The following is a 25,228-nucleotide window of genomic DNA, read 5'->3' as shown; positions in this document are numbered from 1 at the left end:
GCTTTTCACGTCGGGAGGACGTCCCAAAGCACTTCACAGAACACACTCTAAAGTGAATTGACTGTATATTTGTGGGCGAACGCGGCAGCCAATTGCGCACAGCAATGTCCCACAAGCAGTCGTAGATTGAAAATGACCAATTTATTATTGTTTTTGTTTTGGAGGGATTATTATTAGGCTCTGTGTGGAGTAAGGAAACTTGCCCAAGATTTCGCCCTCTGCCTGGAATTGAACTCAGGTCTCTCACTTGCAAAGCGAGTGCTCTAACCACTGAACCACAGGACTCCACTGTGATACTGCACAAAATACTGCAGATGCTGGAAATCTGAAACAAAAACAGAAGTCGCTGGGAACACTCAGCAGGTCAGGCAGCATCTATGGAGAAAGGAAAGTGAGTCAACGTTTCAGGTCCACGATCCTTTGTCAGAAACGTTGACTCACTTTCCCTTCTCCATAGATGCTGCCTGACCTGCTGAGTGTTTCCAGAGACTTCTGTCCTCTACATTACTGTCTGTCCCAATGACCAATGCAAGGTAAAAATTACAACGCCAGTTAAGCCAAATTGCTTCTCATTAAATAACAGTATAACACACTTGGATAGTCGACCCCATTTTCTTGTGACCTTGGTGCAGGGTTGATTTACGAGGTCTGCTCTATTTAACTTGTTTAATTCGTATCTTTTTAAACTTCGGAACATGTTTGGGATCGTCGATCCTGGATGTTCTGTGGTCACCAAATGGGAACTGTTCTTGATGGATAAGTGCTTTATTCTGTTGTTTTTATGTTCAACTACATAGTAATAATAATCCTTGCATTTGATATAGCGCTTTATCACGTCTTCAAGGCATCTCAAAGTGCTGCACAGAATATACGCTAAAGTGAATTGACTGTAAATTTTGTGGGCGGAACACGGCAGCAAATTGAGCACAGCAGTATCCCACAAACAGTCGTGGATTGAAGTGACCAAATTATTATTATTACTTTTTTGAAGGAATTATTACTCCTGGAAAAGCGATCCACCAATTGACTAACAACTGGGTTCGTACTTACTTCTAGGTAAACAGAGGCGTATGGAGTAAGGAAACTTGCCCAATATTTTGTGCTGCTGCGAATCAAACCCAGGTCTCTTGCTTGCGAGGCGAATGCTCTAACCACTGAGCTACCAAAGTATTTAGAACAATACAAAAACTTTGAACTTTAATCAGTAAGATATGAGAGCTCTTTAGTAAATGTCAGAGCCTTTCGCAGGATTCAGTATAAATTGTAGTGATTGTGTATTTATTTTGCAGGTGGACTCGGAAGCCAATTTGCACACTGTAATGTCCCATAAATAGTCAAGAGTGAGTGACCAGCTGATATAACAGATTCACAATGACTGGGTACCATCAGTCAATGGTCAAAATCACACCATCCACTAAATCCTTTTCCTTTTCCACCTCTGCTAATGGAAACCCATTCATTCTGTCCTCACATTTCCAACATGTTTCCTGTTCCATTATGTATTAACTAACAGTGGGAGGTTTTTCTTGTTTGCTTTGGGTTTGGATTTAGGGCAGGCCATCTGTTGCTTCAAATTTCAACAGTGTTTCTCCCCTGGGGGAGAGCATTTGCAGGTACAGCAGTTGTACTAGCATTGGTCTTTTCCCACCTATCACTGATCACCCATTTAGCTGCATTAAAATGTATCTACATTTCTTCAGTGTGACTTAATCAGAGCAGATTCTTTTGATAGTCTTCCTCACTGAAGTCAGCTAGCTAACTGGTCACAGAAAGTATGTAGAGCATTTTGCATAGTGTGTTTTTCAGGGTATCTTTTTTTAACTTAGAATAAAAAGATAATGTTTTGATGGCAGCTAAGATAAAGGATAATCCAACTTTGTCCACAGAAATGTGAAGACAGAATTCTGTTGAACATTGTGTTTCTGTGAAATGTTAATGTAGCAGAGATAATTCTGAGCAGTCAACCTCAAAAGAGTTGTGTCATTTTAAATTGAAGTTACAGGTATCTTTCTGACTTTTATTCCAAGACAGTAGCTATATGATGTGGACAAAGATCATTAAACGGATTTGTTTTTAATGATTTGCACAGATAAATATCCATTTTTCTCAGGGAATGGCAAAAGGTTAATAAAACAACTTTTACCTCAACTTTTAATCTTAAAATATATTTCTCCAATTTTTTTTCAAATCAGTGATTGTACATGCACAGCTGGAAATCTGGTTGTCTGGAATGCTGATCCTACAAATACACTCACATAGCAGATCTGCCTTTTGAGCATATTAGTGGGACTGGCAGAGCAGCCAGACATGTTGCTCTATGCGAAAAATAAATGGATGTTCCAGATTAAATCCTGATTTTTATCAAATTTATCCTAGGATTTTTGTAGTGTTAAATCCCCCTCTCCCCCCATTTTCTCCAGGTCTTTATTTTGTCATTAAGAAACAACAACCATAATGGTCTTTAAGTGGAAATATACAATTGGTATGGAAATCTGATTGAATCCCCATTCTATTGCAACAGTCAGATACACATGCAGATTTAGTCTGAGGGATTATTTGATGACAATATTTTGGCTGTCTGCATGCAGCAAATCAAAAAGGTGACCTGGTTTAACTCCAGAATCCGATGAGCGTACGGAAGACCAATACTGTATTTCTCTTTCAGGTTGACCTCAGTAATCTATAAATTTGAGCTCAGCACCAATTCATTTCAATCATCCTTTAACTCAAATTGAATTGCAATCTAACAGTGAGACAAGGCTCTGCAGAAATAGCCTCTCCTTAGTTTCCTTGCTCATCTGTTACTTTTACCCAGTGAACATAATCTGTGATATGTTAAAATGTGATTGAATTGCTTATTGGTTAGCTGAATGTGTTTTACACTCAGCGAGTTTAGAATGTGGAGTGGCTTATCAAAAATGAATGCTGAAACCCAGTTCTTAACAGCATTTAAAAGACAATAGATGGATATTTGAGTAATAATAACAACAATTTACACTTATATAGTACTTTTCATGTTGGGTGAATGTCTCAAAGCTCTTTACAAAGATAGAGCGAGAGCCTAAACTGGATGGAACATTTGGGTGGAATGGTGGTGAAGAGGTGACTGAAAGTATAGTCAAAGAGGTAGATCTTCTGGCAGGTTTTGAAAGTAGAGAGCACAGACGCAAGGCAGAGGGATTTTGGAAGCATTCCAGCAACAGGGGGCAAAGTGTCTGAAGGCTCACTCACTGATGGTGGTTTGGTGTGGTGTAGTAGGTGGTATGAAACAGGCCAGAGTTACAGTTAGAGTGAGGGCATGACCAGGGGAGTAGAGTTACATATTCTACAAATGAGAAGGCAGACATGCCACCAACAAACTAACCACCAATCTGCTCTGTATACACCACTGGAGTTGTGGAGTAACAATGGGGTGGATGGGAAGGGGGGATGAAAATGGAACTATAACATGCGTCATATCATGCCCATCAATACTTGCATATTCTTCTGCTGCAACCTGTGTGAATATGAAATGAGAAGCACAGCTGCAAGCTAAATGGTGTCAGCCTGGGTCAATTGGTAGCATTTTTACCTCTGAGTAAGAAGGTTGCGGGTTCAAGACCCACGTTGGGACTTTGATCTTATAATCTAAGCTGAAACTCCCAATTCAATGCTTGGGGAGTAACGTATTATCAGAATGATGTCCTTAAGATGAGATGTTAAAACCAAGATCCTTTCTGCCTGTTTAGGTGGACGTTGAAGATTCTCATGGCATTATTTAAAAAGAGAAAGGACTTTTGTCTGGTTTCCTGGCCATCAATCTCCCGGATAAAATTGATCATTCACTTCATGGTTGTTTGTAGCACATTGCTGTGTATAAATTGCTGCTGTGTTTTATCTACAGATACACAACAACAACAACGGCTTGCATTTATATAGCGTCCCTCATAGCAATATCAATGTGTGACATTGACGGAGCACGATGCTCAGTCTTGGGGAGTGGGAGGTGACCGTAGGCACAGTCGAAAAGGACGTTCTCAGGTGCAACCTGATGGGTACACATTCACTACCCTTTACAGTACCTGCTGTAAAGCACTTTGAGATATTCTAAGTATGTGATAAAGCATTATATGTACTGGTTCCCTGTCGCTGAATGGATCGATTTCAAGATCCTCACACTTGTTTTCAAATCCCTTCAAGCCCTAAGACCTCCCTACCTCTCCGACCTGCTTACCCCGCAACCCACAACCCGTAGCCCCCGCTCGACTGGCTCTGGCCTTCTGCGTGCCCTCTGTTCCACCATTGAGGCCGCTGGAACACTCTTCCTCTATCCCTCCACCTTGGCCCTTCCTTCCCCATATTTAGATCGCATTTGTCCGTGCCTATGATTATCTCCCCTTACCCCCAGCTTGGCGTTGTGCTCCATCACGGTCAAGCGCTCTGGGACGCTACCCTGCATGAGGGGCACGTTATAAATGCAAGTTGTTGTTGTTGAATATCAAATGTAAAGATTATTATTCTAACTGCACCAAATAGATAGTTTAACAAGTGCATGAGGGTTTGGTCTCAAATAGGAGGGAAATGAAGCAGGAACGTCAAAATCTTACTGCCTTTAGCAACCTCAAATGCCTGTTAACAGATACTTCACTCTGAAACTGCTATTGTCACACAGACAAAAGACATTCAATGGACAGATGATGAGCAATACTGGTTTGAAAAAACATTTCATTTGTTGTGTCTGGAAGCTCTGTTGGAAAACATGAAATCGCTGCTAAGCAACAGTATTTCCCGCTGACAAAACTAAGTATACAAAAAACTATATAGTGTGGAGAGAATTGCTAACTGTTAAGAATGTATGATAGTAAATAACTGTAACAAGAAGGAAAAAGATTAATTAATAACGTGTAATTAGTTAAGCTACTTCGAAGACAATTTTTTTTTAATTCAGTGCTATCCCTCCTCTCCTGAAAGCTGTAAACCATTCAGCGATGTAGTGTGTTAATACTGATGGCTCACTGACACCTAGCTCAAGTAGCAATTAATTTCTTCTTTTATGTTTTTCTCTTTTCTCTCTTCCTCTCCTGAAAGTGCCAACTCATGCTGAGGTGCAGTTTCCCAGAGACTAGCTACTTTTCAGTGTTTTATCCAAGAGGCTTGTGTTACGTCACTCGGCGATTCGACAGAAAGGAGTATAATGATGTTGAAGACTAACATCCACAAAACCACTGAGTCTCTGGACTCTGACCAGCAGTAGGAATTCTTGATTTTATTTTCCCGTTTCCCAAAACAGGAATATCAACATAATTGTAGCACTGTCCGGCTTAGATCTGTTAACTCAGCTCTGCCCAGGATTGAACCAGGTTGTTCCTGTTCAGTACAATTCCAAGGCACAATACATAGCTCATTTTCGTAAACAGGGTTTCCCTACAGCTGAACTGGCTCAAAGGTGACAGGCTTGGCAATGAAGTGTTGGAATCCAGCCTGCCCTCTGTGGTGGTCTCGGTAGTCCGGTTCCTGAGCTAGGCAGGTCCGCAGTATTCCAGGGCATTGCTAATGACAGCACAACCAGCCTGGCTCATCAGCAGGACATGGAAGTGCAGACCAGACACTGGGGGCAGGGGCTGTTTCCACTCAGCTCCTATTAATTCTGCAAGCCAAAGCACTAACAGGTAGGGTGGTCCTAGCTGGACAAGCAGTGGGAAAGCTTGCCAGACAGCAATATCAATGGCAAACCCTTTTTAGCTGGTTAGACTCCAGCAGTAGCTCAATGCATATGCTAAGGTCCCCAAGCCTTGGCTCCTGCCAACCTGCACCTAATAATTTCTGGAATTAGATAAACAGGATGTGTCCCTCCAGGGAGAGGGTGTGCATTCTATTCCAACAATATATCTCTGGGCTTTCCATGTATAGGTGGGATGCATGCAAATCTCAGCTTGGTTTGGCTACTCTGGAGCATGGTGATTGGTTTCCGTACATTTCAGATACCTGGCTGAACCCCCAAAAAAATGGATGGACAAGAGTACTGTGGAGCCTCGAAGGTTACAAACATTTAAATCCTGCAATGAATTCCTAGGAATCGCCCTGTCTGGAATCTGATTTCCATAGTCACTATAATGAACTAGACTATTTTATTGTGATTCTTGACTGGTTGATTAATGCCTTCACTGCTAAGTGGTTTGGGGCTCACTTATAACAGTTACTCTGTACATGGCTATTGCTGCTACATTTCCTTTCATACCGTTTAGCTCTGCAGCTGCTTTCAAATCCACTGAAGTGAAAATTGCAAAGTGTGATACGATAATTACCACCAGTGACTGGATGATGACTAGTGTCACTGTCCCTCGTGGTAATTATCATGTTACAGAAATTTCATCCTTTGGATATCTGGCAAGGGTGTGGGGAAAAGTAAACGGGACTAAAAGGATTTTCTGTGCTGTACATTTCTATGGTTCTGTGTTTCTGTTGTGCCAAACTGTGGAGTGGGGGTTGGGGCATACCTGCAGGCAGACAATTTTGTGTAATGTCATAATGATCACATGTTCTAATCATTAGGGTTAAAGGGTATTGAGAAGGGAGCAGGAGAGTGGAATTAGACTGGTTGGCTGAGGTAGAAAATAACTCCAGCGCAGACTTACTGAGCCAAATGGCCCTTTCCTGTACTACATTATAATATAATATTCAATTAGAAAAGTTTCTCCCAATTTCCTGGCCAACAATCCTTGAAGTCAGCTGATCATTCAGGTTGAGGTGCAAATGGCTATATTGTTTGCCTTCAAACAGTCACTACATTTGATAGATTACCTGTGAATTGCTTGTTGGTGCTTCAACATAATAGGGTGCATTAAAAAATGCAAGTCCTTTATTTCTTTAAACAACACATCAGGGTTCAGTGATCTTTTCATTAAGTTTTGTCCCATTATTAATCTCTAATGAAAACATCACTCACTCCTTTATGTGACCAGTGTGTGACCTGTTGTTTTATCATAGTTACTGAGGTTCCATTTTTTAATAAAAAATAAATCACTATAAATTATTAGCCGCCTTCCACTTTCCTACAATTGTTGTGGCTCACAAAATAAATATGTGAGATGCTGGTAGCATTCTCTTACACACATTGAACACAGTGGATATAACAGTTCCCTGGGTACATAAAAAGATTAGTTCACTTCAAGACTGCTTGGAGGACAATGTCTGACAATTTTGCCTACAAAAATACAGTGACTACACTTCACAGTAAATCCTGAGGAATGCTTTGAGACATTCTCCCGATGTGGGAAAGTTGTTGTATTATATGCAAGGATTATTATCATTTTTGAAAGGTATCTTATAATAGGGATTGTAAAACTGTCAAATAGTTGCTGTTGCAAGTAAAGGAGGTAGCAGGTGACAACAACAGAGACTGACATCACTGTGTTGGCATCTGCTTATCCCTCTCAGTATGGGAACTTAAAACAAAGTATTCATAATCTGATTGTTCTGTGAATTAATTAACTGTTGTTGATCAGCCAAGATGCCTCACGATGACTATAATCCAAATGGGCCAATGCTGATTATATTGCATTTGCATCATTGCCCCAAGTGCGGAAACCAGTGTGGGACCAGGCAGTCAGCAGTATAATGAAGGTTTCATGCATATCCAAATGATTTTCCATTAAGTGTGCTGAATCCATACCTTAATGACTGTTGAATGTTTGCTGGCACTTTGTTATTTATATTTCCCTTGTGCACAACTGCAGTGTATCTGAAAGCTCACCCATCAATGATGGGGAAAAACAGCAAGGGCATGAAGTAGGCTGAAGTTGGTGGAGCAAAATGATTGGACATGGAGTAAAGACGTAGGATAGAGTGGTATAAGGCCACAGAGACATTTAAAGTGAGAATGAAGATCTTAAAATTGATCTGCTGGGGGATAGGGAGCCAGTGGTGGGCTGAGTCAGCTGATATTGGTCGGCATGCTGGAACTGGCCTATAAAGTATATCCTGTGAAGCGCACAGGATATACTTTACGGAAACTCCCTTCTCTCTTTCGAATAATGCCATGGGATTTTTCACATCCGTTTCAACAAACCTACGGGACCTCGGTTTAACTTCTTATCTGAAAGACAGCACCTCCGACAATGCAGCACGCCCCTAGCACTATATTGGAGTGTCAACTTTGACTATGTGATCCTAAGTCCCGACATGGGGCTTGAACCCACAACCTTCTGATTCAGAGGCAAGAGTGCGACTAGGCTGACACACGATGCAACATGTGGGAAGGCTTGGCAAATACAGAGGCTAAGATTCTTATGTTTGTAAAATTCTGAGCGTACTTCATGTAAATTATCTTTGTTACAGGTCCTGTATTTAGATATAGCAATCTTTCAGTCTTATTTTGTATCTTTACAGGTATTGAAGGATATCATATATCATTGATTCCTGCCAATTTATTAATACTACACATAAGTTTGCTAGACTCAAGCGGCAGCTTTGTAGACATCAAATTGCATATTTGGTTCAAGTGTCTCAGATATTAGCTAAACGAAACAAGGCATTTTTGTTCTGAAACATTTCAGCAATGATAGCTTGTGCCAATAGGATTAGTCACTGTGCTTAAATTGACCACATTTTTACCATTTTGCTTAGTAATTGGGTTAGAAATAAAATAACTAAAAATAAATAATTTGTAAATTAAAAAAATTCCATGATCAAAACGGTTCACAGCTGGCAACAGTCCTGCATTCACTCGTGTTTTTAAAAGTATTTTTGTAGATCAGAGAGTTTGGGAAAATGTTTATTATGGTTTCTGTCACAATTCTGAAGGCTATTGACGTGATTCTGCTACAAAAGGATACCAAGAGATCCTTCTATGCAGCTGATCTGTCTGCTTGGATGAGATCTTCAACATGCTCCAGGAGCAACACGTAAACAGTGTCTTGACAGAAAATGGTCAAGAATTTGGATTTTCCATGCAGTGTTACTTTGAATATAGCTTGCCGATCAAGCATAATTTTAAAGTGTAGTAGTACTTTGAAACATATTGTTGCTCATTTCCCAATCACAGAAGACGAGGATTTTCTTATGTGCACTGTGTGTACGTCCTGCTTGATGTCAGGAAGGTTTGGAAAGACCTTCCGAATTATAACAGATGCAAAGTAAAAGAGCCACTGGGCGGCGCAGTGTTTCTGAGCCTCACTGTGCCAATGCAGAGCGCCACGGAGTAGGACAGATGGCAGAGGCAAGAGTGATATTAACTGTGCCAAGAGATACTCAATAATAATAAATAATTTCTGCATATCATATAGCATCTATGATCTATAAATATCTGAAAGTGTTTCATGTGTAATTGTTGTCAAGTGTAGCATGTACATAGCAAAACACCGCAGCCAACTTGCGCACGGAGGATTCTTGGCCAGTAAATCAAAAGGAACTCTCTTCACTTTCTAAAGTATTATGGGATCTTTAGATGGATCTCAGGTTGACGTCTTATACAAAGTATGGAACGTCTGACTCCCCCAGTAGTGTATTGAAGTATCAGCCTACGCTTCTATTCTCGATGTGGGGCTTGAATCTAAAACCTTCTGATTCAGGGAGGAGAGAATACACTGAATATGGCAAAGGCTACATTTTTCAGAAAACACTTGAAACGAATGGTTATTTCCTTCTGGATAACCTGCTTAGTTGTTCTCCTTAGCTCACAAGAGAGGTTTGGATGAATTACGTCGTTCAGCTCATTTTATCTTATTTCATAGCCTAGGCTAACCCTCCAATGCCCTGCGGGGGAGCACTGCATTTATGGAGGTGTTGTCCTTTTGATGAGTCTTTAAAATGAGGACTTGTCTGCCTGACTAGGTGAACGTGAAGACCCCACTATTCCAAACTATTCAAAAACAGAAGGAAGTTTCTCCAAGTGTCCTGGCCAACAATCCTCTAGGTAAAATTGGGGCTTCATTTCTTGACTATTTGTGGGACATTACAGTTTGTAAATTGGCTGCCATGTTTAGCTACAGTTACTACACTTTGCAGCAATAACCTGTGAAGCATTTGTGACTTTGAATGTTATAAGTAGTATATCAAATGCAATCATGATTATTATTGTTATTATTATTATTATTGATGTGCTGGCTGAATCAGCTCAGATCAAGGATTGAATATGGGACCTACCTGGATAGTAATGGTTTAGTTAACACAGTTTGCTCCAATTTACAAACAAAATCTATATTTTAATAATTTTAAATTTATTTCTGTACCAAGAGGTCAGTGTGTGTCCATTTGTAGCTTGGTATCCTGCCGTGAAAAGTGTTTATCCTTGACTGGTTCAGATCATACCTCTCACACTGCCTGCACTTCATCTCCACAAACGGCTTCTCCTCAAGCCCCCACACCGTCTTGTGCGGCGCTCCTCAGGGCTCTGTCCTTGGTCCCCTTCTCTTCAACATCTATATGCTCCTTCTTGGTGACATCATCCGCAGACATGGGATCGACTTCCACATTAATGCAGATAACACCCAACTGTGCCTCTCTGTCTCCACCCTTGACTCCAGGACTACTGCTGTCCTGACAGAATGTCTGTCTGACATCAAGTCCTGGATGAGAGCTAACTTTCTTCATTTGAAAGGCTCTCCTGATTGGCTCCCGTCAGCGCCTCCTCACCTCAGGCGCTGACAGCATTACCATCCATGGTTACACACTCCACCTTGCTAAGCCAGTCCGGAACCTTGGGGTCTTGTTTGACCCTTAACTATCTTTTCTACCCCACATCTGCACCATGACTGCTCTGCCTTCCCCCACCTCCGCAAAATCGCCCCGGCTCCGACACTGTCTCACACCGCAGGCCGCCGAAACCCTCATACACGCTTTCACTAATCGAGGCTTGACTATGCAAACTGACTGCTTGTCGCCTTCCCCATCATCTCCCTCCACAGGCTGCAAATCATCCAGAACTCTGCAGCCCATGTTCTCTCCCGCACTAGGCTTTGCGACCCTATCACTCCCATCCTCACCCAAGTCCATCTGCTTCCAATCAAACAGAGGATACAATTCAAGATCCTGTTTCTCACCTTCAAAATTCTCTATGGTCTTGCTCCCCCCTACCTCTGCGACTTCCGAACCCCCTACCATTCTGTTCGCTCCCTCCGCTCAGCGAGCTCCGGCCTGCTTCACGTCACCTGCCTTGCTCTCCCCACTATTGGTGGGCGGCGCTTCCGCCATTCTGCCCCCACCCTCTGGAACTCCATCCCACAGACCCTCCACCTCGTCTCTCCCTTGCCAACGTCAAGACCCGTCTCAAGGCCCTCCTCTTTGACCGTGCTTTCCATCTCCCTGCTTTCCCCCCTGCTCTCCGCCCTCCCTCATCCCGACCCCCAGCTCGGGTCCGTAACTCTGTCTGTCCAGCGCCTTGGGACGTCCTCCTGATATGAAAAGCGGTTTACAAATGTAATTTTGTTGTTGTTGTTTGGATATTTCCTAAATACAAACGTTATCAAGTCACTGGACTGGTATCATTTATGAGAAGGAAGCTGTGAAGAAATGGTATCACTTGTAAATAACAAGTCTACTTTTTAAAAAAATTGTTATGTTAGTGTACTGAGGTGATGCTTTCACAGTACACAGCCATCACTTTGCTTCAATTTCTTGCATAAGTTACAAGCAACATCAACAACTTGTGTTTATACAGTGCCCCCCACTCAGGATAGCGTCTCAGTGCACTGGAAAACAAAGAAAGTTCAATGAAGGGCCACTTTCTACTTTTTTCGTTCGCTTTGTTTTTTAGAGAGGTGTTCTTGTTTCTTATGTGATTATAACAATTGCATTTGATATGGTGTTTTTCCTGCCAGGAATAAGGATATGACCTGTATAATGGTGAATATGGCAGCCAATTTGTGCACAACAGTGTTCCACAAACAGCAACAAAATGAATGAACAGTTTTATCTGAGTTGGCCAGGACACCAGGAGAAGGTCCCTTCTCTTTTTTGATTAGTGTCATGGGATCTTTATCATCCACCTAAACAGGCAGGCGGGAACTCAGTTTAACATCTCTTCTGAAGCATGACATCTCCAACAATGCAGCGCTCCTCCAGGAGTGTATTGTGTCTTGATATGGAGTTTGAACCTGCAACCTTCTGATTCAGAGGCAAAGAAGAGTGCTGCCAACTGAGCCAGATTGACCCCATTCTACACTAACGTTTTCAGTTTGAGTGGCCTTGATGACCTCTTGTGGTATTTAATTGAGGTTGACACAATTCTTCTTTGCATCTGCGTTACACTGCTATGCATATTGGATCTTAATGGAGGAGGAGTGAAACTGTTAGAAACTTTGCACTTTCAATAACTGCTGGCTCACTCGGGCTAATCACACTCCTGGCAACACCACTGCTGTTGCTGGGTATCTGAGGCTACCCTGAGCTACGAGCATGTGATCGTTCATTCAGACTGAATGTACACCTCTGTGGGGCTCATCGACCTTAGCAAGCTTGGCAAAAATCCAAGACGGTCTCCAAACAATTTTAAGCCTGACTTTTAATTATACTTGACGTATGAGGAGAAGCCTGGTATGAACAGAAGATGAGTGTCAGCCCAGCCTTCTGGTATGGTTTTCATCCCAGGTTGAATCTACAATTGGGCTAGTGCAAAACAGGTGCCTGAACACACTCTCATGTTCTACTTTAATAGACGTTACATTTTTCTGGCATCACTATGTTGATAGTTTTGACCTCACTGTTGGCTTTAGCCCAGTAGTTGGAACATCTGGCCATGAGCAGTCTGTTGAGCTAGGATAATTTGTCGAATTGCGTTTTTATCTTTTTTGGGGGGAGTTCAAGGTTTATATACAAATTTTGCTTATGATGATACAATATAGTTGTCATGCTACTTACAGGTATATACATGCAGAAGCTTACAGTTTGTGGAACATTCTTGCATATATTTTGCTGGAGATCTAATTTTCATGTGTGACAAAGACTCACAGTGTCAGCCTGGCTCAGTTGGTAGCACTCTTGCTTCTAAGGCAGAAGGTTATGGGTTCAAGCCCTACAGCAGGACTTTGATCTTGTAGTCTAGGCTGATAATCCAGTGTAGTGCTGGAGGAGACTCAGAGTGCCATCCTTTGGATGAGATGTTAACTGGCCAAAATTGATCATTGATGTCATGGCTGTTTGTGGGACATTGCTGTGGGCAAATTGGTTCCTGCTTTAGACAATTGCACAGTCACTACAATTCATAGTTTTAAAAATCCTGTGAAAAATTTGAGAAGTATTAATATTGTGATAAGGTGCTAGATCAAGTGCAAGGAATATTATTATTATCTGTGGGTTTGACAATGGGAGGAGGGAGGGACAAAATTACAGTGAAATGTAATAAATGCTTGCATTTGATATAATGCCTTATTACATCTTCGAGACGTCTCATGCTGAACTTGCTGTACATTTCCAAAATGTTGGAAATCTATAGTAGGTCAGTCTGCATCTGAAAGGCAAACCTGCGTAGGCTACCATTTCAGGTTATCAAAACACACGGGGCCTTAAATTTCCTTCAATCTTAACCTGAAAGACAATTTTGTTTTGCAGTTTAATATCACACAGGGTAGTGGAAGAATTCGTAGTTCAATCTTAATTTGGAATTTGGTTCTTTATGGAAATCCAATTTCTGAATGAATCCCTCTCTCTCACACTTTTTCTATTCACTCTCTCCTCTGTCACACTCATTTCATCCTCTCTCTCTCTCTCTCTTCACCTGGTGCCACCTCGTGCTGTGGCTGGGATCCACTCCACTGGTAACACAGCCAATGTATGGTTCATGGGAGCGGTGGTGGGAGTGAAGGCTGAGGCCTGGCGCTTGCCTGACATTCTTCCTGGGCAACCACGGGAGCAAGGCGCAGAGCTTAGGCCTTGCGTCTGTGGTGCAGAGGCATACAGCGTCTCACACACAGTCTCCAGACTGACACAGTCTCTCAGTCTCTCAAAACATCAGTAATAGAAACATTTCAAGTGGGTCTAAGCCTTCCAGAGTAGACTATATTTCATAATTTATACATTCTGGCACTGTTTTAGTGGAGCACTTGACCACAGAAGGGCTAATTCAAACTAAGGGCCTTTGTCATTTAAGCCATAAGAGAAATATGTAAATTGGGGCGGAGAAGAACAGGTGGTATTATTGGCCTTTTTCGTCATCAGAGCAAAACTTCCTCCATGAGGAACTATGAATGGCATAAACAGCAGCAAACAGTACTCTTGAAATACTGAGCTGTTCTACTTGTAATTTCATGCCAAACCTATGTTAATAGCATCATGAACTTGGCACAATACCATAGCATGGAGAAGCTGAGCTACATTCTGATTTAACTCTTCCGTGGAATGCCATGAGATGCATCAGTGCAGTATTGCAGAGACCAAGGCACATTGTCATATTAGCACATTGTGAAAATTGATCTTGAAGTCCAAACTACTCAGCCAATAAATATGTGTCATTCCATTCAATAGATTATTGTCAGTGAGTAGATTTAAATAAGAAACTTGTATTTGATTTAGCTCTTCATCACTTCAAATATCTTAAAGCACTTCACAGTCTTTCAGATTAATTGAAGGAACTGTGTATTTGTAGGCAAACTCAGCAGCCAAATTGTATACAGTTGTGTCGCTTAAATAGCTAGGATGTGAGTGATCAATTATCTGGAAGATGGTTAGCTAAGATATCCTTGCTTCACTTTCCAATAGTGTCAATACGTCCACCTGAACAGTCAGACAAAATCTTGGTTTATTGTGTCATGTGAAAGATGGCATTTCTGACAATGCAATACACTCCTGGAGTGTCCGCCTATAATAATAATAATTCTTGTATTTGATATAGTGCTTTTCACGTCTTCTAGACGTCTCAAAGCACTTCACAGGGTATACTGTACTGTGTATTCTTACCTAGATCATGAACACAAAGTCCCCCGTGCAGGGCTTGAACCCAAAACCGTTTGACACAGGGGGGAATGTGCTGGTAAATTGCTTGCACATCCACAGTGTCTTTTTAAGTTTCTGAGGAAACTGAAGTGCCACTGACTGTACTTAACCCTGCATTAATGAATTTGCATTGCTCACACATAGTGTTTACTAGAATAAGGACACAAGAGCATGACTGGATATTTCAGCCTCTCTGCCCTCACAATCTGGAACTCCATCCCACAGTCCCTTTGTCTCGCTTCCTCCCTTGCCTCCTTCAAGGCCGATCCAACACCCTCCTCTTCGATCGTACCTTCAGTCGCCCTCTCACCTCTCTGCCTTCCCTCACCCCTACACCACCCCTCCCCGATGCTCGGGTCCTGACCCCTGGTTGTCCAGCGCCTTGGGACGTCCTCCCGACGTGAAAGGCACTCTATAAAGGTAATTTTGTTGTTGTTGTTGATAATCTTCTATTTGACTGAGTGAATATTGTTAGCACTCAAATAATACATTGTTATTTTGCACAAGTGGTAAATTTAAGCACTGTAATAGAAATATATGATTTCAGTTGAGAACATCACTTAATATTCATGCATTAGTTTAAAAGGATATGGTTCAAAGGAACAAGGATCAAAGGATTAAATGACAATGGCAAGACGGCCATTATTTCACCTTCTGAACTAACTGCTACAAATATTTGTGCTTGGAAAAATTGTACTTATATATGGTTGATCCCAAATAGTTTTTCTTTTATAAATGAAGATATAAAGAAGTGTAGTTAGGGAGCCTTGAGGCTGAAGCTGGGGTAGTAATTTGCTTACTCCAAATGAAAATATCCATTGCCCCTGAATTATTGACAAAAAAAATGGTTATTCACTTCATGGCTGTTTGTGGGACATTGCTGTGCACAAATTGGCTTCTGGTTTGGCAACTTATGCATAGTCACTATATCTCACAGTAAAATCCTGTGAAGCACTTTAAGATGTCTCAATGATGTGATAAGGTGCTCCGGGATGCTACCCTGCATGAAGGCGCTATATAAATGCAAGTTGTTGTTGTTGTATATCAAACGCAAGGATTATTTTTATTATATATTAACAACAACAACAAAATTACATTTGTAAAACCCTTTCATGAGGGAGGATGTCCCAAGGCACTGAACAGTCGCTGGTCAGGACCTGAACGTTGTGGGGGGTGGTGGGGGGGGGGCCAGGATTGGGATGAGGGAGGGCAGAGGAGAGATGAAAATCTTTAAAAATAGTGCTTGTCAATAGTGCACAAGTATATCCTATGAAGCAACTTTGAGATGTTTTGACGACTTGATAAGGTAGTATGTCAAATGCATGAATTATTATCATTATTAAATGGAGGTAATGTTTAAAGGCAGCAAATTTATAAACTCCAAAGCAGCCTGGGCCCAGCTCCACATGGAATCAGCAGTTGGCTCTAGTATGATCTTAGGAAAATAAGAAAAGAATAATCTTAGGCAAATGGACCCCAGTTAATCCAACATATGGAGGGGTGGGGGAGGGAGGTTATGCAAAATCATGCACTTGCCAAAATCCAACCACTACAACCTTTACACTTCAACACACTGTCAATCTGTTCCTCCCACACATCTAAATAGCATCTAAACAGCTCTGTGTTCTGAAATGCGCCACTACTTTCAATCCAGTACTGACATTTAAAACAACAAATAGTGAAGTGAAATGTGACATTTAAGTCTCAACCATTGTTCATGCATTTAGGAGCACTCTTCAGTTACTGCATTAAAGGTATTCAGTAACAATTTTTAATGTATTATTTAAATAGCCGCGTTTCACTTAATTCCCTGCTTTGGGGATTTTCGTTCTGCCAGATAAAGAGCTGCAGGGAGCTGGGGGTTGAGCGTAGATTCAGTTCTGATATTGCATGAATGATAATAATAATAATATCAATAATCCTTGAATTTGACATAGCACCTTATCACGTCTTCAAGATTTCTCAAAGTGCTTCCCATATATACTGTAAAGTGAATTGACCGCATATTTTGTGGGTGAAGTGTTATAACTATAACAAATACATTTCTATTTTCAAGCCACGCAAGATAACATTGCATATATATATATTTATATTATAAATATCTTCCCATTTTATCATATTGCATTGAGAGTGCAGTTTTTAGATCTTGTTACATGTCTGGCCAGGAGTCTGCTCCTGTGAATTGAATTGAATGCTTTTGCTATGAATGATTCGGATGTGGGAAAATATCATCTGTAAATAATAATCATTATATTTCATAGAATCCCTTTCATGTCGGGAAGACATCTCAAAGTGTTTTACAAGATTTACTGTAAAATGCAGTGATTATTTTGTGGGTGAATGTGGCAATCCATTTGTGCACAGCAATGTCCCACAAACAACCCTGAAATGAATGACTCATTTTATCTGGGGGATTGTTGGTCACGACACCTGGTGCATAGTGGTTTGGGATCTTTAATGTCCACTTGAACATAATAATAATCCTTGAATTTGGTATAGCACCTTTCATGTTAGGAGGATGTCCCAAAGCGCTTCACGGCCTATATGGTAATGCAGTGTGTTTTGTGCCATAAGCTGTTATGGAGCGAATGACTACAACAACAACAAATTAAATTTGTATGGCATCTTTCTTGACTAATCTTATTTAGGGGATTGTTGGCCAGGTCACCAGGAGAAACTCCTTTCACTTTTTGAATAGTGCCATAGGATCTTAACATCCACCAAATTACAGCATCTGCAGCAATGGAGGACACCCCCAGTACTGCATTGGAATGTCATCTTAAACTTTATGAGTTCCAAATTTTGGGGCTTGAAGCCTCAGCTTGGGTGCAAACTCTCAACTGTGCAGTGCCTTGGGATGTCCTCCTGACATGAAAAGCGTTATATAAATGCAGTTTGTTTTTACTGTTGAACCCACAACCTTCTGCATGGGAAAGATCACACCTTCAAAACTGAATTGAAGACGTCAGCCTATTCTATGAGTTCAAAGTACCGATGTGGGATTTGAACTCACAACCTCCTGACTCGGAGGCAAGATGCTTCCAACTGAGCTAAACTGACACCTCACAGCTGAAGTGCACAGCGACTTGTGCAAACCCTGCATCAAACTTTGATCTGCACAATGCAGATGACATTTTACATTTGTCTATAAACCAATTGTATCACATAATTTTGCGTGGCCCAGGTCTTTCGGCACTGCTTGGAATGCAAGCTGACATCTCTACACCGTATTGTACCAGTTTAGTGATACATAACAGTTGGGATCCTTAAAAACGAGACACGATAATAACAGGGTGCGTTATAGTATGGCTCACATCCAGTGGTGCTGAGGTTATCAGAAGCTGGAAGTCAGTACACAGCAGGTCCAGTGTGAAATCATGCTATATCTGTTATAATGTTATATGTTGAGATGCATTATAATGGGACTGGGACTGCAGTAGATGTCGATGTAGAGTATATTTACTCTGATGTATTAGCGCTGAGATCTAGGCAACATCTCATGTCTGCTGCTTCTGACTGGGCTCTGATTTAGCCACGTGACATGGGAGATTGGCCCTATTTAGATGAATGTTGCAAAGCCACCTAATCTGTCGCTCCATGTCGACTAAATCCTCTTAGCACATCATATCACCAAAATCCTAATTACATGTCACATTGGGTGTTGTGTTTTTTCATGCAAATTGCTTATTTGCCTATTAAATTGGGTTGAGCTGACACGGTGGGTAACGCTGAAATATGAGGTAGAGCATTGAAGCGATACATAGATCTTAGTATCGACAGACATGATGTGAATCATTAGTTGAGTTCATGAACTTGAGTGATTTCATTTCAGACTTGGTTTCTGTGACCAGCCCTTTGTGTAAATTTCTGTGCTCTAAATTTCTATGGTTCTATGTCGCTCACTTTATTTTAACAACAACAACAACAGCTTGGATTTATATAGTGCCCTCCACGCCGGACGGCGTCTCAGAGCGCTTCACAGTAACGGATCCCGGGACCGAGCCAGGGGGAGGGGGAGGAAGGTGGCCAAAGGCGTGGTCGAAAAGAAAGGTTTTCAGCAGAGACCCGAAAATAGGAAGAGAGGGGGCGAGGCAAAGGGAGTGAGGAAGGGAGTTCCAGAGCCTCGGGGTGTAGTGGCTGAAGGCATGGCCACCGAGGGTGGAACGGAGGATTCGGGGGACAAGGAGGCGGCCAGACCCGGTGGAACAAAAGCAATGGGCACTGTTTTAAGGAGCGAGGAGGTCAGAGAGGTAGGGGGGTGCAGAGGAGTAGAGGGATTTGAAGACAAGAGTGCGGATCTTGAAATCGATTCTCTCTGGGACAGGTAGCCAGTGCAGTCGGGCAAGGACTTGGGTAATCGGGGAGTGGAGTTTGGTGCGGGTGAGAATGCAGGCGGCAGAGTTTTGAATAATCTGGATTTTATGAATGGTAGTGGAGGGGAGGCTAGTGAGGAGGGCGTTTGAATAGTTCAGCCGAGAGGTGACAAAGGCATGGAGCAGGGTTTCAGCAGCTTTTGGAGAGAGGTATTGGCGGAGACGGGCGATGCGTCGGAGGTGGAAGAAAGATGTGCTGGTGAGGGACCGCGTGTGGGGGAGGAAGGATAATTGGGGGTCAAACCTGATGCCAAGGTTGCGTACGGGTTTGGAGAGTTTTAGGGGGAGGTCGGGTAGGTGGAGGAGGTGAGAACCATGCAATTTTAGACGTTGATGAGAGCATAAGAGTATGGTTTTCGTCTTGACAACGTTCAGCTGAAGGAAATGTGTGCTTATACAGCCTCTGAGATCTGACAGGCAGGCTGACAGAACATCAGGGAACTGGGTTCGCAAAGAGAGGTGGAAAAATAGAGTTGGGTGTCGTCCGCATACATGTGGAAATGTACCCCATGTCTGTAGATGACATCCCCAAGAGGGAGCATATAGATCAGAAAGAGGAGGGGGCCAAAAATGGATCCTTGGGGTACCCCGCAAGTAACCGGGTGAGAGCGGGAGGAGAAGCCGTTTGTGCAGACGTACTGCTGGCGGTTTGTGAGGTAGGACTCCAGGATTGAGTGAGCAATAAACCCACGTCATTCACACCATCATTACTATGCTAATTTGTCAATTCAATTGGTAAGAAACACGATAACTGGAGTGTGCCCTTGTAGGTCAAAGTAGTTCTCCAAAATTTCTGTGTAACCATGATTATCATCATTCTGCTAACAAACAATACAAGGTTGTGGAAGATTTGAAGGCTTTGATCTTAACATCTCAGAATAAACCAGAGCTTTGAGATCGTGCCAGGAATACATGACAGCCTAGATAACTACTGTCTCTGAGGATACCAAATGTTGCTTGGGTGGTCATTTTGATTCCATTTGATTAGGATAGTGGTGCAGGATAATTCGGATACTGAGACACAGCTATCAGGTTCTTGTGTTTTCTTCTATACTCCAGGGTACATGCAGTAAACATACCCAACACGAATTAGTAAATAAATGTTTTTGAAATTGCTGCTCAAAACCAGAACTCTTAAGCATTAACTGGAAAAGAACAGGTGTCTGTTTAGCCTAGAAACTGGATGTTTCTCTGTGTGCACCTCTTCACCGTTCATCACTTTCCAATTTCTCCTATTTCTTTCACATGCCTACACCCATACTTTTCCATATCTCTTACATAATACTCTCTGTTATACCCTCAATCTCTCCATTTCTACAGACCAACCTCTCGTCTGCTCTATCCCTAACGTATATAATAATAATCCTTATATTTTGATATATTGTGGAGTACTGAAGCTCAGTGGTTAGAGCACTTGCCTCACAAACGAGAGACCTGGGTTTGATTCCCAGCAGGCTGAAACGTTGGACAAGTTTCCTTACTCCACACACCTCTGTTTACCTAGCAGTAAGTAGGAACCCAGTTGTTAGTCGATTGGTAGATTGCTTTTCCATTTTTTTAAAATTGGTTACTCAATCCATGACTGTTTGTGGGACACTGCTGTGTATAATTGGTTGCCGTGTTTTGTCCACAAAATACAGTCGTTTCACTTTGCAGTATATTCTATGAAGCGCTTTGAGACTTCTCGAAGACATGATAAGGCGTTCCAAATGCAAGGATTATTATTATTATATAGTACCTTGTAACATCAAAACATCTCAAAGCACTTCACAGGAATTTAATGTGAAGTTTAGTAACTGTGTATTTGTAGGCAAAAATGGCATCCAAATTGCACATAGTAGTGTCCCACAAACACAAGCACCTCTGACAATGTTGCGATCCCCCATCCCTGCATTTAGCTATGTCATCTTAGACTATGAGCTGAAATCCCAAATGGGGCTTGAGCCTACAATTCTTACTGAGAGCTGAGAGTGTTACAAACTACGCTAGGCTGACATGTAATTTCATTCCAAATCTTGCAGCGTTTCTCTCTATTAATGTTGGAAAAATAAACTGACAATGTTAAAGATTATGGAAAATAACCTTTTGGGATGTGAGTAACACAAATATCAACAACAAATATGTGATCTTATATCTGCTTATTACTGTTTCTAGAAGTTATTCATATTATTCGTGAATATTATTCATGTTCCTACTTTCCACAACAACAAAATTACAACTCAAATATCAAATGCAAGCATTTTTATTACTGCAACCTGCCTTACTTTTTTTTAAATCTCTTTGACCTGATAAGAGTGATAGATTTTGCAAATAATCTGGTGCCAGTATTTGTGGTGTTGATAATTTGTTTCTTTTCTTTAAGTTGCGTTTTGGGGCGATATTGCCTTAGATGAAGAAGACTTGGAACTCTTTCAGATTGACAGGACAATTGATTTATCAAGACACACTTTGGACAGAATTGGACACACAACAGGTACGTCTCCGTACATCTGCTCAATGCAATTTCCAAATGAAAACGTGGGACATCCGAGATCAATGTTACTCTGTTGTGGTTCACTTAAAAGCTATCACCTTGTCAGGATGTAGTGATTTTTAGGTCTGGACTTTCAGAAAGATGTCTATGGAAGGTCACTTAGGGAGAAAAATTCCACCTGGGTCTAGATTTATTCTATTTTTCTTACAATTTCACAACATCCAGAATTTGGACAATTCTTAAATATTGCTTTGATTTTGATGCTGTTGTTTTCAATTAAGTTATTTTAAGTAGCAAACTTATGAACTGGCAGTGCTGCGGTGTAGTGACTGACAGTGGAAGCAGAAAATGTTGCTTGTTCCATGAACCATTTAGATAGATTTCTGCTAGAAAATAATATCTTAGGATTCAGTATACAGTTTGGGCCATGACATGTCAAGTCAAGCGACTGCCAGGATGGTGGAAGGAGACCTGGATAGACCTTGGTCTTCTTTCGCCAAGTAAAATCTTATGTTCTTATGTTTTTAAGAACTAACAAAAAAGGCTTAAAAGTTAAGAAAAGAAAATACCTAGATCCAGGTGAAATTTTTCCCCTTTTGTGCTTCTAGTGATAGAAACTCTGCACCAAAAATCCAGAATGGTTTGAGACTCCTGGAAAATATGATTAGTTTGACGGTGTTTGATTTTGCAGACGTATTTTTCCAAATTTAAAAAACTACTTATGTGTGAGTAAGACGGTTAACAAGTAACTGTGATGTATCCTCCATTTCAGAACATCAGCTGAGTCAAATACTTAATTGCTTCTTGGTGGAACATATGAAAATGTAATACAAATGCATCATTAGATTGTTGAAAAGTTGGAGACTGGTCTTGTCACAACAGAGTTCAAGTGCATCATTGCGTGGTATTGCTCCAGTAGTGAAGTGTACAGTCTCTGACAATACTGAATCACTGTGGAAACTGCAACCACAAGTATGAGCATCCATATATTGTGTCACAGTTCATTGAATGAATGAGCACAGATTAGTTGTTCCATTCCATTCAGATAGCTGTATCTACAGGAGAGGAGATCCTTTGGATTAAGTGGGACTGGCACTATTGCAGTGAAGCAAACAGTGGATAATTGTACATCACCTAAAATACAAATTAGCTTCCGTGTGAACTAAAATATTGTTCCATCAAGAGTTATACTGTTACTATAGTAACATACTATGCCAGTGGAGTTCAAATGCATCATTTGGTAGTTTTGCTCCGATAGGGAAGTATCCAGTCTCTGCTTTAGACCTTCTCCTAACAACACTGTAGCACTGTGAGTTATGCTGTTACTATAATAACACACTATTCCTCCCTCTCTCTGTCTCTCTTTGCTTTTCTCTCTTGCTACCTTTCTCTCTCAGACTCTGCATCTCATCTGTCTTTGCCTTTCTTTCCCTCTTTTTTCACTCTCTAAGTATCTCTAACTTTCTGTCTTCTTGTGACTTTCTCTATGTATCAGTAAGTGTGTAGATTTGTATTAGAAAATCAGCAGTAAAAAATCTGGTTGTACATATGAGTGAATGTGAACACACGATTCACAACAGAATATGGATAACCAAAGGATGATGGTGGGAAAATAGATTTTGTGATTGAATATGAACTACTTCAGTTTGAACAACAAGATTACATTTGTATAGTGGCTTTCACGTCGGGAGGACTTCCCAACAATGTCAAAGTCTTATTTATACTTTCTTATCTCTAGTGCCAAGACCAATACATCCACAAATAAGCATTATCTGAAAGACTATATTATATGAATATATATATATGTATATACATACACATATGCAGGAGCACTTGTCATACAAATAGGAGGCTGCATCAGTCTGAGTCTGCTTGAAACAAAACTTAAATGGTTATACACATATATATATTGCTACAAATATAATTGCTGGTTTTGGTGAGGGCACTGTGGAGGACATGGTATTTTTAGACTAGTAAAGGGAAATAATCCTGGCAATTGTTTAAGCGAACCCATGCTCTGTTACCGTGTGAGGACAGGTTGGGCCCTGGCTTTATTGGCTCTCAATGGTTGCTAGCCCTGCAGGGATCAAAGAAGAAAAACATGGAAAATTCAGGAAGCTTAAACACACACAGATGGTGTGTGAAATCCCTGGCAATTTCTTATAATAGTAAATATAGATTCTTTTGAATTCCTTTCATCGGGCAATAGATTTTTTATGAGTTCTAGTCATGATAAACATATGCTGACTCCCCAGTAGAGTTTCAGTTCTGCAATATCCAATTACGTTAGTCTACCTAAGGAGGCTGTCCACACCTTTTTCTGTAAGTGCTGATTGACAATTATTGCCAATTGTATTGGTGCACAAATATAGATTGTATATAATATAGATATAAATATAGATATAAATTGGAGTCCTGTAGCTCAGTGGTTAGAGCACTCGCTTTGCAAGTGAGAGACCTGAGTTCAATTCCAGGCAGGGCGAAACCTTGGGCAAGTTTCCTTACTCCACACGCCTAATAATAATCCCTCCAAAACCAAAAACAATAATAAATTGGTCATTTTCAATCTACGACTGTTTGTGGGACATTGCTGTGCGCAATTGGCTGCCGCGTTCGCCCACAAGTATACAGTCAATTCACTTTACAGTGTGATCTATGAAGCGCTTTGGGACGTCCTCCCGACGTGAAAAGCGCTATATCAAATGCAAGGATTATTATTATTATTATTATAGATGTAATCAGCGGCATTCTAATAACAGTGAACAGAGATTATAATATTTAGAATTGTTGCGATGAGCTTCACTTTTCCATTTCTTTAAATGATGGATATTCTTTTCCCCATAGTCAGACAGGTATAACCATAAATATGTGTGCATGCTGCTCACTATATATAGTATATTTTTCTTGGATTATAGTGTGGGACACTTGACAATCATAACACAGATTCCCTGAGGTTCAGTTTAGTCTTTCTGTATGCAGATAACCACAGGAACTTGATAGTATATAAAGGAAATTGCAACTATGCATTCTGCACATTTTTTAATAAAGAAAATAAATTTTAAATGAACACTGTTGAATCAAGTTACCATAATTTAATGTCCAGTGCATTATGTATGGCTTTAAATGGTTCTGTTTTACTCTTCTTTAAAGGTGGATTAGGAGAACATAGAGTCTATAAGAAAGGAGCTGTTTATGAACTTATCGATAGGATACGAAGATTGGGAGCAGGTATTCATTGAAACAACAGCTTATTTGCATGCCTGATGATCTGTATTAATTGTCACAGTGGAAGCTGCTTTAACTGGACACCAGTTAATCCCGGATGCCGGATAAATCAGACAAACACTTGGCCCCAATTCATTTGTATTTGTACATGTTTTAAATATGACAGTTAATTCAGACAAGAATCTGGGTAATCCAGACAAGATGCCTCACTGATCACCACTGCATCTACTCACTCTGTGACTCGATCAACCTC

General features: G+C 41.0%; 1 protein-coding gene across 1 annotated transcript in view; it reads left to right on the top strand.

Annotated features, from left to right (window-relative positions):
- The window catches only part of LOC103177344 (tolloid-like 1), a 157,541-nt gene that overhangs the window by 36,963 nt on the left and 95,350 nt on the right, over positions 1-25,228 (top strand). Inside the window, exons 2-3 of the mRNA XM_007891466.2 lie at positions 21,640-21,750; positions 24,901-24,978. Of these exons, the coding sequence (XP_007889657.1) occupies positions 21,640-21,750; positions 24,901-24,978 (189 nt within the window). The remainder of the gene's footprint in view (positions 1-21,639; positions 21,751-24,900; positions 24,979-25,228) is intronic.

This window comes from Callorhinchus milii, unplaced genomic scaffold (genome assembly GCF_018977255.1).
Source record: "Callorhinchus milii isolate IMCB2004 unplaced genomic scaffold, IMCB_Cmil_1.0 Scaffold1, whole genome shotgun sequence".
In the NCBI taxonomy this organism is placed as follows: domain Eukaryota; kingdom Metazoa; phylum Chordata; class Chondrichthyes; order Chimaeriformes; family Callorhinchidae; genus Callorhinchus; species Callorhinchus milii.
This window is presented reverse-complemented; position numbering and strand designations above follow the sequence as displayed.